Raw genomic sequence first — 15783 nt, 5'->3', positions numbered from 1 at the left:
GCAGTGGTCTCCTCGTGCCAGGCTGAGTGGGAGGAGGGCATGTTGCTGCAGCTCAGGGCCTGTGTGCCGGCTTCCAAGTGATGACTTCATCCCCCTGGCAGCTATGTGTCTGGGCAGCCTCTTGCACACCTGAGCAATTCCAGGGCTGGAGATCACCAGGTGAAAATGCTTCCCCACAGTTAAAAGAGCATGGTTGCCACCCTTCCAGGCCCTCCTCACCAAGGTGCCATGGCCCCTTCTCGTCAGCCAGACCCAGGAGCAGTGGCCGTGGTGGTAGATACCACAACTAAGGGGTTTAGCAAGAACCCTCCCTTGTGGGCCTATGGGGGATGGGGAGTACAGCAAGTTCCATTTGGTGCTTTGTAATCCCCCCCCCACACACACACACACACATAACACTTCAGGGCCAATTCAAAATGTAGAACCCTTTATTTGGCTAATTTTTATTAATTTGCTGCTCGGTTGGATGCACTTCCTTTTCTGTCCTTCTCTCTATCCAGGAAAAGTTGCAGATCACACCATTGATACTGCTTTGGAGCTGACACGATCCGGTATATAGGAGGTGGCCAGGGCCAAAAGGGAAGCCTGGCTGAGGGAGGACACAAAAGGATCAGTGTGTGCCCAAGATGCCATGGCACAGTGGCTTTCTGCTGGCTTCTGAAGTTTGCATTCTTTTATGCAGTCACAAACACCAGCCACAGACACCAGCAACTCTTCTCTAGGCTGATACTCCTGCCTGACCACACTGTTGCCTTTGTAGAGTGTAGGAAGACTATCATGTGTTGTGTAGAGGGACTGGTATGTTGTGTGTGTTGTATAGAGATTGGCATGTTGTATGTGTTATGTGGGGAGACTAGTTGTTGTGTGGGGAGACAGTGTGGGTTTTTTGTTTCTTTTTTGGGTCACACCCGGTGATGATGCACGGGAGTTACTCCTGGTTCATGCACTCAGGAATCTCTCCTGGCGGTGCTCGGGGGACCATATGGGATGCTGGGAATCGAACCTGGGTCGGCCGCATGCAAGGCAAATGCCCTATCCGCTGTGCTATTGCTCCAGCCCCCAGTGTGGAGTTTTTTAGGTTGTTTTTGTTTTTTGCTTTTTGGGTCACACCCAGCGATGCTCAGGGGTTACTCCTGGCTCTGCACTCAGGAATCACTCCTGGTGGTGCTCTGGGGACCATATGGGATGCTGGGAATCAAACCTGGGTCGGCCGCGTGCTAGGCAAACGCCCTCCCTGCTATACTATGTATCACTCCAGCCCCAAAACAGTGTGTTATGAGGGGAGACTGTGATGTGTTGTGTAGAGAGATCACCATTGTTGTGTTGGGAGAAAGTAGTGTGTTGTGTAGAGATTACCATGTTGTATGGGGTGACTGTGGTGTGTTGTGTGGGGAGATCACCATGATGTATAGGGAGACAGTGGTGTGTTATGTAGAGAGATGGTCATGTGTTGTGTGAGACGCAGCAAAGTGTTGTGTAGGAAGACTGTGTTGTGTGGAGAGACTTTGTTGTATTGCGTGAATACTCCCTGGTCTCCCAAAGTGCTGTGAGGAGAGTTGTACTGAAGGTCAGTCGCTCCACATCCGACCACTGGGTACCATATTACTTTGGGAGTGAGCCTTGAGGCGGGTAAGGCCTCAGGGGCAGTGTGTTGCGGGCATCCACAGGAAACCAGGGCAAATCGTGCTGCCAGGCTGTTTTTCTCCTTTCACCTCCTGCCCATACCACACCAACGCTCTGGCTGCCCAGCTCCCAGTTCTGCAAGCTGTTGGGCTGGTTCTGTTGTTGGAGCTGTGTTTTTGTGTTTAATTGTGAAGCGAATGGAAATGAACACTAACAGCAGGACAATTTGTTCTGAAAAGTCCCTCATTGTTCTAAGTTTAGGTTCACTTTAGCTGTATCCATTGGTGCCAGGACATCCAGGGAAACTCAACTCAGAGCCACTTGCCTCTTTTCTTCTCTGTGACGATTCCCAGATGAAAAGTGGATTCCTCGGTTTCCCAGCTTCATCATGTAACTCTCTCCTTCCGGGGCACCTCCTGTGGGAAAAAGAATGGCTTCGGGCTAGTGGAAGCTGATGCTCACAAGAGCCTTCAACAAAGCAGCTCAGCACCAGCGCCACCAGCAGGAAACTCACTGGGGCCAACATGGGTTGGGAGATTTGGGCTGAAAACCAGTTTGGCAGGAGTGGGTGCCCATGAAGGCCTCACTGGGGCAAGAGCATGTTCCCCACTATCCCTGGAAGCCCCTGGGGAGGACGAGGCTTACAGAAGTCGTGGCTGCCAGTGTGGACATTTATCCTTTATTTATTTACTTATTTTTTTGAATTTTGGCTTAGTAGGGGTCAAAAGTTCTCAGTCAGCCAGGCCAGGAGTTCAGTGCAAGGGCCTGAAGATGTGGTGCCAGAAATACCCAGGCCACCCCCACTCCAGGACCACTCTCTGTGGTGCTCAGGGTACCATGAGGGCCAGAAATCCAACCTATTTTTATTCTCTCCTGGCCCCTTCCACAGCTTCTGTTAATGCCTGGTTATTACAGTGGGACCACTCCTCCAGGGAAGACGGAGGTCAGCACATAAAACCAGACCAAGCAGAGGTGTGTCACATAAGTGTTATGTGTATTGTGTGTGAGTGCATGTGTGCAGGTGTTACCAGTGGCATTTGAGATCTTTGGACTGTACACACCAGTGTTGGAGGACTCACTCCTGGCTCAGTGTTGGGGGACCAGGTGGTGCCAGGGACTGAACCTGGGCCTCAGCGTGCAAAGCCGCACTCCGATCCTTTGAGCTCTCTCCAGACCGATTTTGTTTTTTAAATAAGGAACAGCTGCTGCTCTTATTTACTCCTTTATGTAGATGTTCACAGGGACGTAGCCTTAGGTTGGATGGTGAACTTCTTAAACATGACAACACAGAAGCACAGGAAACAGAAGAAACGAGCTAGGCTGGAAAGAGTACAGCAGGTTAGGCGCTTGGATGTGGCCAATCCGGATACCTTAGTGTTACCCTTGCACCTCTGCTCACTTGGAGTCGCTTGTAAAGATGCTGATTAGACTGCCTCGGGGTCTGGAACATGCCTGACAGAAGCAGATCCTGGGGCACACCAAGGCATTTCGTGAGCTGCATGTGGCCTAACAGGCTTCTCCTCCAGATACCCACCCCTGATGCCAGGCCCAGCAGACCTAAACACAGCCCTGTTTGGGCCTTTGAAGGACTAGGGGTCCCCCAGCTCAAGCATGACACTCCAAGGACTGCCCTGTTTAGTACCACCATGGCCTCGGCAGCTCAGCAGCACCCACCCTGAACCTGAGGAATTGGGAGCTGTGATTCTCAAGAGGCAGGTCTTAAGGTTTCGAGACAATGTTTGGGGAAAGATGAAGCTGCCAGGAGTTTGGGGCTCTTTTATAATACGTGCTACGTTTGGTTTTCAGTGACAGACACTGAAGTTGAAGACCAAATGTACCATGTATCGTAAACATTGACATTTCCTGTGTCTTGCTCTGACTTGTTTTTTAGACGTAGTGTTGTGTTCCTCCGAAATGTTTTTCATATGTGTCTGCATGTCTGTTTCATTGTGAGAAGGGGAACTCTCTAGGCTGAGCCTCCCTGGGACAGGCTGGGACTAGAAGAGGGTTTAATGCAGCCGGGTGTGCTTGTTGAGTGACAAGCTTGACCCCCTTAGTCCTGTGTCTCTTCAGTCCAGCAGCCCTTTGTACCTCACACAGCGGCTGTAAACCTGAACCAAGGTGTTGATGGGAACTTCTGCTCCTTCCATGTTACTCTGCAGCCACTCACTGTTCTGTCTCTGGAGGGAAAAGACTTTTTAAAAGCCAGTGCATGCAGAAGTGCTGGGCACAGCATGGTGGGTGGTTCAGGTGTATTAGACAGGAGGAGGCCGTTGCCTGCTGACCCACCCATATTCTAGGTGAGGATCAAAACCCACCTGCCACTCCCCCCCCACACAGCAGAGCTTGTGTGCTCCCTGATGCCCAGATGAGTGGCATTGTGGGGCATGGCATTGCCTGCCACCTACCCTCTGCACTTGGCTGAGCCTGGGTCCTTGCTGATAAATCTGTCCCTCTGCACCGCTTCTATCATCTCCCTTCTGACAATGCTTTGTGTATCATGAGCACTCAGCTCTTCCTGTAACTGCCACGGGTACTGGCATTGGTGACGTATCGTGTGATGTGTCGTTTGTATGTTTGCACTGAAATGTCCAAGACTGAATTCATGAGGGCACAGCCTCTCTGACGGAGGAGCAGCCACTGTCTCTACCACAGACACTAATTTCCAGAAGAGGCTCTCTGTAACCCCAGGTCCATGTCAGGAATGTGCCAGTCCAGAATGCTGCTCCTGCCTGGCAGCAGCTTCTCACACACAGGCTAGGCCGCGTGCAGGGAGGAACGGGCTGCCGTACTGCTCAGAGTTGGGCCAGGAAGGTTGGCCCGAATGGGCAGGTGGTGAGTGATCATACCCTGGCCTGTGGGCTGTTTGTATTGTCAGGATGTGAAATCTGGATGGATAATCTTTTTATTTTTGACCCCTGGAATTGCTCTACATGTCAAAGAAGGTTTCTCTTTTTTTTTTTTTTTTTTTTTTGGTGGGGTAGGGTTTGGGGGGTGCTACAACCAGCACTGCTCAGGGCTTACTCCTGGCTCTGCACTCAAGGATCACTCCAGGTGGTGCTGAGAGGACCACATGGGGTACTGGGAATCAAACTCAAGTCCACAGCATGCAAGTGCCCTACCTACAGTACTATCACTCAGGCCCCAACTTTAAATTGCTCCATTTTATTGCTTTTGCTCTTTTGTCAAAAAGCAGCTGCTTGGTGGGTCTGTGTCTGGGTTCCCTGCTCTGACCATATCCTCTCTGACCAGCTCCATGCAACCTGATTACTGTTGATCTAGTGAGTCTTTTTTGGTTTAGATTTGGGACCACACCCAGTGATAGAATTTGCTCTTGGCTTTGTGCTCAGGGATCATGTTTGGCAGTGCTCAGGGGATCAGATGCAGAGCGAGGGATTAAACCTGGGTCAGCCACACACAAAGCAAGCAAGTGCCCACTGTACGATCTCTCTTTCTCCTCAAGAGTCTTGAGGCTGGGTGATATCAATCTGACTGCTGCGCTTCAGTGTTGGGTTGTCTGTTCTATATCCTTCACCTCTCCGTTTGAAGTTTAGAATCCAGTTGTCAATATTCACAGAATAACATACTTGCACTAAGGGCACGCGCGCGCGCGCGCACACACACACACACACACACACACACACACACAACGCAGCCAAGATGGTGGGTTGAAAGCCACCCACTCCTGCATGCCTATTGAATGAAAAGCTGAACCCTGTATTCTGTGCTCTGGGTCACTCCCAGAAGTGCTCGAAGATCATGTAGTGCCTAGGACTGGCTCATCTTTTATATTTTTAAGGAGTTTTTATTTTCTATTTTCCTGTTGATAATTAGGAGGCGTGAGGGTTTTTTTGAGGAATGTTCGTTTTTCATGTATTCAGATTCTTTTTTGGGGTGGGGCTTTTTGGGTCATACCCAGCGATGCTCAGGGGTCACTCCTGTCTCTGCACTCAGGAATAACTCCTGGCAGTGCTGGGGGGCACCATATGGGATGCCAGGGATCGAATCCAGTTCGGGTGCATGTAAGGCAAACACCCTGCCCACGATCGCTTCTCTTTTAAAATCTATTTGCTTTTATTCTTTTTTTTTTCCAGAATGTGTGTGTGTATGAGTGTATGTATGAGTACTGAATGAGACCAGTTGTAGTTACTGGTTTTGGCATATCGAATTGGGCTACACTAGCACGCGACAGGGACAACTGGAGACGTTACTGGCGCCTGCTCAAGCAAATCGACGACTAACGGGAAGTTAAGTGATTAAGTGTGTATGTATGTTTGGGTCACACCTAGCTGTGCTTAATGCTTACTCCTGGAGGAGCTTGAGTGATTGTTGACAATCACTCCTAGAGGGACTTAGGGGACCATATGTAGTGCCAGGGATCAAATCTAGGTCTGCTGTCTGCAAAGCATTCGGCTCTCTATACTCTCTCTCCAGTACCGATTCATAATTTTCATAATTTTAGATAAATTTCTAATTAAACTTTACTAGCAAACCTCTAGTGAATTGCTGAACAGTGATTTACTTTAAGTTTTACCCTAACCCTGATCCAGTAGCCCTGGCTGGAGAACTCACTGCGCCAGGTGGGAGCAGAGCAAGCTCATGTTTATGGTGACCACATGTCAGCCTGGAGGGCAGTGGTTGCTGTCCCCAGTGAAACTCGAGTGAGTGCGACCTTTCTATGCAGAGAAGACCCTGTGCCAGCACCTGCTGTCTTTGCACATGCCCTGGGTCCCCCAAGCCCCCATGTGCGTGAGCTTATTGTCCCCGGAGCCCTCTGTGCCCCCCCCCCACCTTCCCAGGCAGGGACATGGCAGCGACTCTGGGTTTCTGTGAGTGTGATTCTGGGGTCCTTAAGGGGCCCTTCCTGTGTTGTGCCTGAGTGAACTCACCAGCAGGAGGAAGGGCTAGGAGCTATTGGTGCTGGGAGCTGTCTGTTTGGGGTGCCTGGTCTTGCTGTCCCAATACCTGTCTTCCTGTCCTCAGTGGAAAGGGGTCATGGGATCTAGGAGCAGACAAGAAAATTAACTTGCATTTAAATGTGTAACAGGAGCTGGGGAGTGGGTGGGAAGACATTTGCCTTAAAAAGATGAAAACTCTCTGGATTGTTGACTTTGTGGAAATTTTAAGCCTTAACTTGTTGCTTGCTAAAGAACTATGACAGTTTTGCTCTCGGTAAGGTTTTTTTTTATTTTGGGACCAAGTTGGAATCTTAGGAATGGGACATTCTTTAGAATCCTGTTTCTGACAGTTTTTAATCAAGTCCACATGCCGTGAGCTGTGTATGAACAACAGGAGACGTGGCTCCTTAGCCAGCCTGTGCCCAGCACTGCTGCCTTGTTCAGACCATGTCCACCGCCACGACAGGGTGGGGACAGCTTCTCACTGTGGACTTCGATTTGGGTGGTTCCTTCCCTGGTGGGCAGGGAGCTTGCTGTGCTTGGGCCTGGTGCTGGGATTGAGGGAGGGAACCAGCTCTTCAGGAAGCCCCCCACTGCCCCAACCTCACATCTCCACCTCCATCCTGGAAAAACATCACTCTGTGTGAGCTGCATTTGTCCGCTCTCTGCCCACATGAGGACAGTCCCTGCACACTGCCACAGGCCACCAAGGTTCAGGCTGCACCTGGCCTCATGTCCACGTGAAATGCTGAGGGCACAGTCTCTTGCCCTGAGATCTGGGAGAAAATTAGCTTCTTAGCCAGAGCACTGAGTCTCAGAGCAGGTGACCCTCAAGCAGTGGCCACAGGTGTCTGAGAGGCTAGAATAGCCAAGAGATGAGGGATAGGGGTGGGGTGGACTGGATGTTGTCTTCTGAGATGTCTTATACCTGGTTGGTAGTCTCAGACTCAGCTCCCCAAGAGCTGGTGGTTGGATGTGCAGCATCACACGAGCCAGTTCCTACACTTGGGATTGTTTCATGGAAGCCACTGCTCTCCCCCTGTGGGCTGTTTCTTTGAGAAAATCCTGTGGTTGGGATCCAAGATTGGCCTGCAGTGTATAGGAGGTTTATGCCGCCTCAGCACCAGGAGGTCCTGGGGTTGCCATTTGCCGTTGGTACTGAGCAAGTCTTTGACAAGTGATCTACACCAGTAGTGTCAATTTGGATCCTGCTCAGACTGGTGAAAACTCCTTTAGAGGCACAGTTCAGTGAGCCCGGGCAGCTGGCATGCATCAAGGTCACAGGGGCAGTGTTGGGTCAGGGGCTTAGCCAGCACAGTGAAGGCCAGAGAGGGGTCATGGCAGCTTTCAGTCGGAACATCTCAGAGGCACATGCACAGCCCGGCCTGCTCCTGTCCTCCCCAAGCCCTTGCAGGTGGACCCACTGTCACCCATCAGGCTCCTGGCTCTTTTTTCCATGGAGTCACATACTGTCTGTCACCATGAGAAGTCAGAACCAGCAGAAATGGGCTCGTTTCTCCCCCTAGACAGACTCTCTCTGCTGTGGATATTCAACAGAAAGTTAGAAACATTGCTTTATTTTAAATAATGTCATTGAATTATCATGTTGGAGATTCCCAATCTGTGACCTGAAACAGGAAGGCACAATGAATCAGTTACAAGAAACCTGTTAAAATCTGGGAATTCTGAGGGAGGGTGGAAGTGTGCATGGGCTCCAGGTTTGATTATCAGTGCCAACCTTCAGGGTCGGGTATTTCGCTGGCAAACTCCCCGTGATGTACTCAATATGGCAAAAATCACTAACAATGATGGGTCTCATTCTCCTGACCCTGAACGATCCTCGAACACAGCACTTTCTAAAATCTCAGGACTAGGAGGAAGGAGAAGTAACTGGTGCCTGCTCGAGGAAATCCATGAACAACAGGATGACAGTGATACACTAGAATATTTTATTTGAAACAGATTAACAGTCTCACTGTAGAAAACCAACAGTGTGTAACTATTATGTTGTTAAGGAAAAGTGCTGGAGCCAACACTGTGTGTAAGAGCTCAGGAAGGGGGCTGGAGAGACAGTGCAGCAGGTAGGTTACTTGCCTTGCACATGGCCAACGCTAGTTCAAGCCCTGGAACCCCCCCATAGGTGGTTCCCCAAGCCCCACCAGGAATGATCCCTGAGCTGAAAGCAAGGAGTAAGCTCTGAGCACTGCCAGGTGTGGCTTAAAAATACACACCAAAAGAAGCCAGGATGATTGTCAGGCTCAGATGATTAAACATTTTCTGAATGGACTTAACTGTTTTATACAGGAAAATTAGTGTGTAGTGTAGATGAGGGCTGAACTTTTTTTTTCAGATGTGAAAAATAGTGGATATTTTTGTGCATGAATTGCTGGAAGGTGAGAATTTTTCTAAAGATTGGAAAGTCTCCTTTCTTCTGTGGCTGAGTACTCCAGCCATAGCTAAGCCCTAAAGAACTGATGACTCCCTGCGTGGATATGGTCCAACTCTGTCATTCCTGCCAAACCTGGATGCTGAGTGGGCCAGAAGCCCCCAGACCCTGTGCCCTCTCAGCAAGGTGAGGGGAAGGGCCTCTCCAGCCTCCTGGAGGGAAATGAAGCAAATATAAAATCATTGTATCACTATCACTGTATCATTGTCATCCTGTTGTTCATGGATTTACTTGAGTAGGCACCAGTAACGTCTCCATTCATCCCAGCCCTGAAATTTCAGCAGCCTCTCCTTACTCGTCTTTTCTAACACTGCTGTATTGGAGGCCCTTTCAGGGTCAGGGGAATGAGACCGTTTCTTTGATCCTCACCTTCCCTCTTGACCCGTTTGACTGTTGGCTGGTCCGGCAGTTGTTACCATTTTTGGCATATTGAATACACCACAGGTAGCTTGCCAGGCTCTGCCGTGCGGGCGGGATACTCTAGGTAGCTTGCCAGGCACCTCAAAATACAAAAATACATATGTGTGTGTGTATATATATATAAATGTGTATATATATACACATATATATATTTCCCTCTATGATTTGTTGGCTACTGTCTAAACCCCATCAGCTATGGTGTGGTAATTATGGAAAATGGGTAGGGAATGTCATGATGGATGGTCCAGGAATATGTTCACTAATGCGTGAGGCTCGGCCCAAGCGTGTGGAAAGTGGCCTGGAGCATGGCAGCGGTTGAGTAGTGGAGGTCGGCTGCCAGGGCTCTGTCCCTTGGGGCAGGGAGGGCTCTCACTCCTGGGGTGCCCCAAATGAAAACAGCCTGGCCTGGAGTCCAGCGGCATAGTTATGGGGCTCATTTTATGTTCCCTTCCAGGAGAAGCGACTGGAGGGTGTAGATTTCCATTGTGGCTAGAGAACACAGCTCAACTATCAGCTGCACCAAATGTGCTTTTATCAAGTGTTCTAAAAGTTTAGGCATCTTTTAGAGTTCTGTCTCCAAGTTTTCGGGGCAAGGTCTACCTGTGTCATCCCAGAAATACAGATTTCCTCCCACCCCTTCTTTTTTATTCCTTCTGTTAAAATACTGGAGTCCAAAAAAAAAACTCAAAGGGCTGAACTCATGCTTTGCATGCTAGAGGCCCAGGCTTGATCCCTGATCACCGCATAAACCCCCAAGAACATTCACCTTGGAGGTCCCACCCCAGCACAGAGTCGAGTGTATCTCCTGTGCATTGCCAGTAGCCCCAGAGCAGAAAATAAAGATGCTGGAATTTATTAAAGGCAAGTATTTTCTTAATTTATTTCTCCAATTTATTTATTGGAGGGGCACCCCTGGTAAATATAAAATAAAGCAAAGAGCAGGAGAGAATTGGTTCACATGCTTCATCACTCAGCAGCAAGTGGGAATGAAATTCTCGTGTGTTTGGTCAGCTTCCTGGAGGTTAGTGAACCCCGTGAAAACCACAGTACAGACACTGGCCGAGCTGTGCCACCGACATCAATGAATGAACGTGCACCCTTCACCTTTCTCTCTCACTGTGGCACAGCAGAGTGAGAGCAGCAGCCTTCGAAGAGGATGTGCCTGGTACAAGAAGCACCCTGGGCGTTAGGGGTGGATTCCTAGGAAAGGAGCACCCAGTGTACATGGCAGGAGTGAAGAGGCATCGCCAGCAGAGGGGGCTAGGAGACCACGTGCATGGCTGGAGTCAGGCAGGCAAGGGACCAGGTGTGAGCAGTCTGCACAGGACAGGGCAGCGCAGGGCAGGGCAGGACAGGACCGGACCCATGTCATAGAGTCTTGACTCTTACACTTTTCCTCTCTCCCTGGGCTTGAATTTCTTCCTAGGTTTAGTGGGGTGAGGGGTATGATTTTTGATCCAGGCCTCACAATCGCAAGTTAGGTGCTGAGCTACATCCCTGGCCCCCTGTACTTTTTTGATTTTTGAAATGTAGGTTGTTGGTGGTAAGCTGGTTGTTTTTTGCTTTGTTTTGTTTTTGGGGGGGTCTTGGGGGGGGCCATTTTTGCTGTCTCCTGGGCATTGCTTTCCCTGTGTTCTACAGCTTTGATAGGTGGTTTTCCTTTTTTAATCTCCAAGTGTTTTCCAGTTTCTCTATGATTTCTTAGATCCATTGCCTGTTTTAAACTTTGGTTTCATAATTTGAGTTTTATGCTAATATTTGGGCAAGGGGCGGGCTTGGGGACCCAAACCTTGCTCAGGAGGCCTAAGGACCACACTGAGCAATAACCGGCTTGGCTTCAGGGCCTGACAGTTCAGAACTTGGTTCTGGTAAGACAGAACTGTTCAGCCAGGCAGTTCAGCGGGCTGTGAGATGCTAGGGGTCAAGCTCGGGACTGGCACCCATATCAGGGCTGAACCCACTGTGCTCTCCCTGCCCTTTGTGTTGATCTCTTGCATCCATTTTGTGTCTCATCACTTAAGAGGCTTGTCGTTTGTTACATCTAGTTGTTTAGTGTGTTCAACCCAATTCCTATCATCTGTTTATCAGTTCTGTTCCTTTACGGGGGTGGGGGGGTTGGTAGCTGTATACCCACTGTGCTTGTAGGACCATGTGTAGTGCCAGGGATCAAACGCAGCCACATGCAAGGCCATTGTGCCTTACTTTTTTTTTTTAACTTTATTGAATCACCATAAGATAGTTACAAGCTTTCATGTTTGGGTTACAATCAAACACCCATCCTTCCACCAGTGCATATCCCCAGTATCCCCCCCTTTCCCACGCTCCCACTGTTTCCATGGCAGACAATATTCCCCATTCTCTCTCTCTGCTTTGGGGCATTATGGTCTGCAATACAGATACTGAGAGGTTATCTATTTTACCACCTCTCTGGCCCCTGGTGATTATTCTTTATTGGGAGTCGGTATTAAAGTTTACAACTTTAATTGTAGATGGGTCAATTTTGATTTCATGTTTGTTGGTACATAAATGTTCCTAATTATTATATTGGAATTTTTATTAATATATATGGTCATTCTTTCTCTCTCACTGCTTTTTTCATTAGGTGTCTGTTTTGTCTGATATTATGTGGCCACCCCATTGACCTGGGTAGCAGTCTGCATGATATGGAATGTCCTTTTCCATTTTTTTTACTTTAAACCCACTGACCTTTGTTAAAGCAGGTTGGGATCAGGATCCAAGTTCATGTAAGACTTTACATGCCTGACCACGGGAGTGCCTCACTGTTACAGCTTTTTAATTTAACAGCTTTCGTTGGTGGGAACAAATGGTCAGCCTCGCAGCCTCCAGCTCCCTTGTCTGCTGACCTGGGCTTATGTACATTCTCTCCACTTTTCTCCCCAGAAACACTTTGTGTTTCTGCTGATTGGTTGCTCACCAGTCTTGCCACTAATGCCCAATAAGACTGCTTATAGACTAACTGAATTCCCAACTGCTACCACTGTTATTCCTCCCTTTGAGTTGCCTGGCATCACTTCCCATTAGTTATTTCTATCTCATTGGTTTATGGGACCAGCCAATCAAATTGCATAGGAGAAACTAATCGAGGTGGGGCTTGAATTATCCAGGCCCCCCACCCCCTTTATTTTTCCGTTATTTGGTCCCTTCCTCTCTGCTTCTTCCTGATCTGGCCCTTCCCTCCTTGAGTTTCTTTATAAAGGGTATAGTGGGGCGGAGGCCAGAGTGATAGTAGAGCAGGGAGGGTGTTTGCCTTGCATCAGCTCACCCGGGTTCAATCCTCGACATCCTATATGGTCCCCCTGAGCACCACCAGGAGCAATTAGTCAGGAGTAATTCCTGTGCATTGCTGTTGTGACCAAAAAGGAAAAAAAGGTGGGGTAGGACCTTTGTTTTCATAAGGAGCTTTTTCCTTTTGGTGGTGGGGGGCCTACCAAGAGGTACTCAGGTGACCAAATAGGACGCCAGGTATGGAACCCAGGTCGGCCATGTTCAAGACCAACCCTACCTACTGCACTATTGTGCTAGCCCCTTCATTCAGTCTTTTTACTGGAGTTTGACCTACACATTTACGTTCCCAAGCAGTGACTTTTGCTGCTCATTTCACTCTATTTCTTTTAACTTTTTTTTTTCTTTTTGGGTCTCACCTGGCGATGCACAGGGATTACTCCTGGCTCTGCACTCAGGAGTTACTCCTGGCGGTGCTCAGGGGACCATATGGGATGCTGGGAATCGAACCCGGGTCAGCCGCGTGCAAGGCAAACACCCTACCTGCTGTGCTATCTCTCCAGCCCCTCTTTGAACTTTTTATTCCCTCATTATCTTCATTCCTGTTTTGTTCAGTTGATCATTTGTAGTAAAACCAATGTTTAAATTCCTCTTCTCTTTTGTGTAAAAGCTTTTTTTTGGGGGGGGGGGGTCACACGCGGTGATGCACAGGGGTTACTCGTGGCTCTGCACTCAGGAATTACTCCTGGCAGTGCTCAGGGGACCATATGGGATGCTGGGAATCGAACCTGAGTTGGCCTCGTGCAAAGCAAACGCCCTACCCACTGTACTATAGCTCCAGCCCCTATATAAGCTATTTTTTATTGTTGCCTTGGGACCTACACAATTTAATTCAGTAACCAAAAAACCTTTTCTACCTTATCTGTCAATAATACAGAATCACATCTTTGCCCAAAACTATGAACCAATAATTCTTTCCACTGCCTCATCTCTTTCAAGATTTTATTGTTGTGGGGGGCCACACCTGGCAATGCTTGGGTCAGAGAAATGTTTCAAGGGACCAAACTCATACATAAATGCACGTGCTTTAGCAACTGAGCCACCTACTGGCGGCTTGCACTTGATCTCAATGTAGAGAACAGATTTGACGTTACTGGCTAAGTTTATAATACTGATAATGGGTTTTCCCATTTGTATCATGTGGAAAGCAAGAAAGCTAGTTGCAGACTAGGGCAGGACTAGCTTCCCCTCACCCATGGTCTCTCTTTGAGGCCTTTTCAGTTGAGGCTCCTGTTAGTACTCTGCAGGACAGGTCTAATGGTGAGAAACAGCTTTTGTTTATCTAGGAATGTCTTGATTTCTCCCTCACTTTTTTGGGGGGGTCACACCCAGTTATGCACAGGGGTTACTCCTGGCTCATGCACTCAGGAGTTGCTCCTGGTGGTGCTCGGGGGACCATAGGATGGGATGCTGGGAATCGGACCCGGGTCGGCCGCGTGCAAGGCAAATGCCCTACCCGCTGTGCTATGGCCCCCTCACTTTTTGAGGACAGTTTTAGCGGATAAAGAAATTTCAGTTGAATCATCTTTCTTCAGCCAGCCAACGTTCTACGTTGGCTTTGCCCGCCAACGTTTTTCAAAAAGATGCTAGAGGGAGGGCTTCCAGGGGCCACTCTGGAGCCGCGCCCTGCCATTCCGGGGCTCGGGCCACTCGCGCGCGTGGGTGCGCGGGCGCTGACTCTTCCCCCCCCTCCCTCCCGTTGCAGAGGAGGCCGAGAGCGGCGGCGGCGTCGTGGGCGGCGGCGGCGGCTTCGCGCCCGGCTCGCTGTCGCGGCGGCGGCGCGCGCTGGCCCTGCGCGAGGACGCGCCGCGCCGGCACCTGCACATCGGGCTGCCGCGCGACTTCCGGCCCGTGTCGTCCATCATCGACGTGGACCTCGTGCCCGAGACGCACCGGCGCGTGCGGCTCTACCGGCACGGCTGCCAGCGGCCGCTGGGCTTCTACATCCGCGACGGCACGAGCGTGCGCGTGGCGCCGCAGGGGCTGGAGAAGGTGCCGGGCATCTTCATCTCGCGCATGGTGCCCGGCGGGCTGGCCGAGAGCACCGGGCTGCTGGCCGTGGACGACGAGGTGCTGGAGGTGAACGGCATCGAGGTGGCCGGGAAGACGCTGGACCAGGTCACGGACATGATGATCGCCAACAGCCACAACCTCATCGTCACCGTCAAGCCGGCCAACCAGCGCAACAACGTGGTGCGCGCGCGCGCCTCGGGCAGCTCGGGCCGCTCCTCGGACAGCGCCGCCAGCCGCCTGAGCCTGCCCGCGCCGCCCACCGCGCCGCCCGACGACCTGGAGAGCGACGACGAGCCCGACGTGGTGCTGGAGGGCGCGCTGGAGCCGCGGCCCGGCTCGGCGCTCAACGGCCTGGGCCTGGGCCTGGGCCGCGACGTCAGCGTGCAGCGGCTGCTCAGCTCCCTGCGCGCCGACCCGCGCCACAGCCTGGCGCTGCCGCCGCCGGGGGGCGTGGAGGAGCACGGCCCGGCCGTCACGCTCTAGCGGCCGGCCGGGGGGCGAGGAGGAGCGCGGCCCGGCCGTCACGCTCTAGCGGCCCCGCTCTAGCGGCCCGCCGGGGGCGTGGAGGAGCGAGCATGGCCCGGCCCGGGCTGTAGCGCCCCCTGGCGGCCGCGTGCCGCGCCTGCTCAGCTCCCTGCGGGACCGCGCCACAGCCTGGGGCTCGGCCCGCCTGGCACGCTGTAGCGCCCCCTGGCGGCCCTGAGGGCGGCGGCCGCGTGCAGTGGCTGCTCGGCCCGGCCGTCGCGCTCCAGCGCCCCCTGGCGGCCCCGAGGGCCGTGTGCCGCACCTGCTCAGCTCCTCGCCCGCACACCCGCGCCACAGCCTGGAGCACGGCCCGGCCGGCACGCTGTAGCGCCCCCTGGCGGCCGCGCCGGCGCCGCTTGCCCCCTGGTGGCCGCTGGTGGACAGGACAATGACCCTCGTTTGAGACTCGGCGCCCGCAGGCCTGCTCACGTGCAGAAACACAGAAAGGGTTTTACACGCTCCTTTTAAATGAAGCTTTAAGACTACTTTTTTCAGTAACGGGCTCCTGACCCGAACTGACCAGCAGCCCCCGAGGGGCGCCAGGGCTGGCCACAG

General features: G+C 51.4%; 1 protein-coding gene across 1 annotated transcript in view; it reads left to right on the top strand.

Annotated features, from left to right (window-relative positions):
• The window catches only part of PARD6G (par-6 family cell polarity regulator gamma), an 85442-nt gene extending 70256 nt beyond the window's left edge, over positions 1 to 15186 (top strand). The window contains exon 3 of the mRNA XM_056131483.1: positions 14396 to 15186. Coding sequence (XP_055987458.1) covers positions 14396 to 15186 — 791 coding nt within the window. The remainder of the gene's footprint in view (positions 1 to 14395) is intronic.
• The last annotated feature ends 597 nt before the right edge of the window (positions 15187 to 15783 follow it).

The sequence above is a fragment of the Sorex fumeus genome, unplaced genomic scaffold (genome assembly GCF_029834395.1).
Source record: "Sorex fumeus unplaced genomic scaffold, SorFum_2.1 ptg000092l, whole genome shotgun sequence".
Lineage (NCBI taxonomy): Eukaryota > Metazoa > Chordata > Mammalia > Eulipotyphla > Soricidae > Sorex > Sorex fumeus.
The sequence above is the reverse complement of the archived record's forward strand: the minus strand, read 5'-3'. Positions and strand labels throughout refer to the sequence as shown.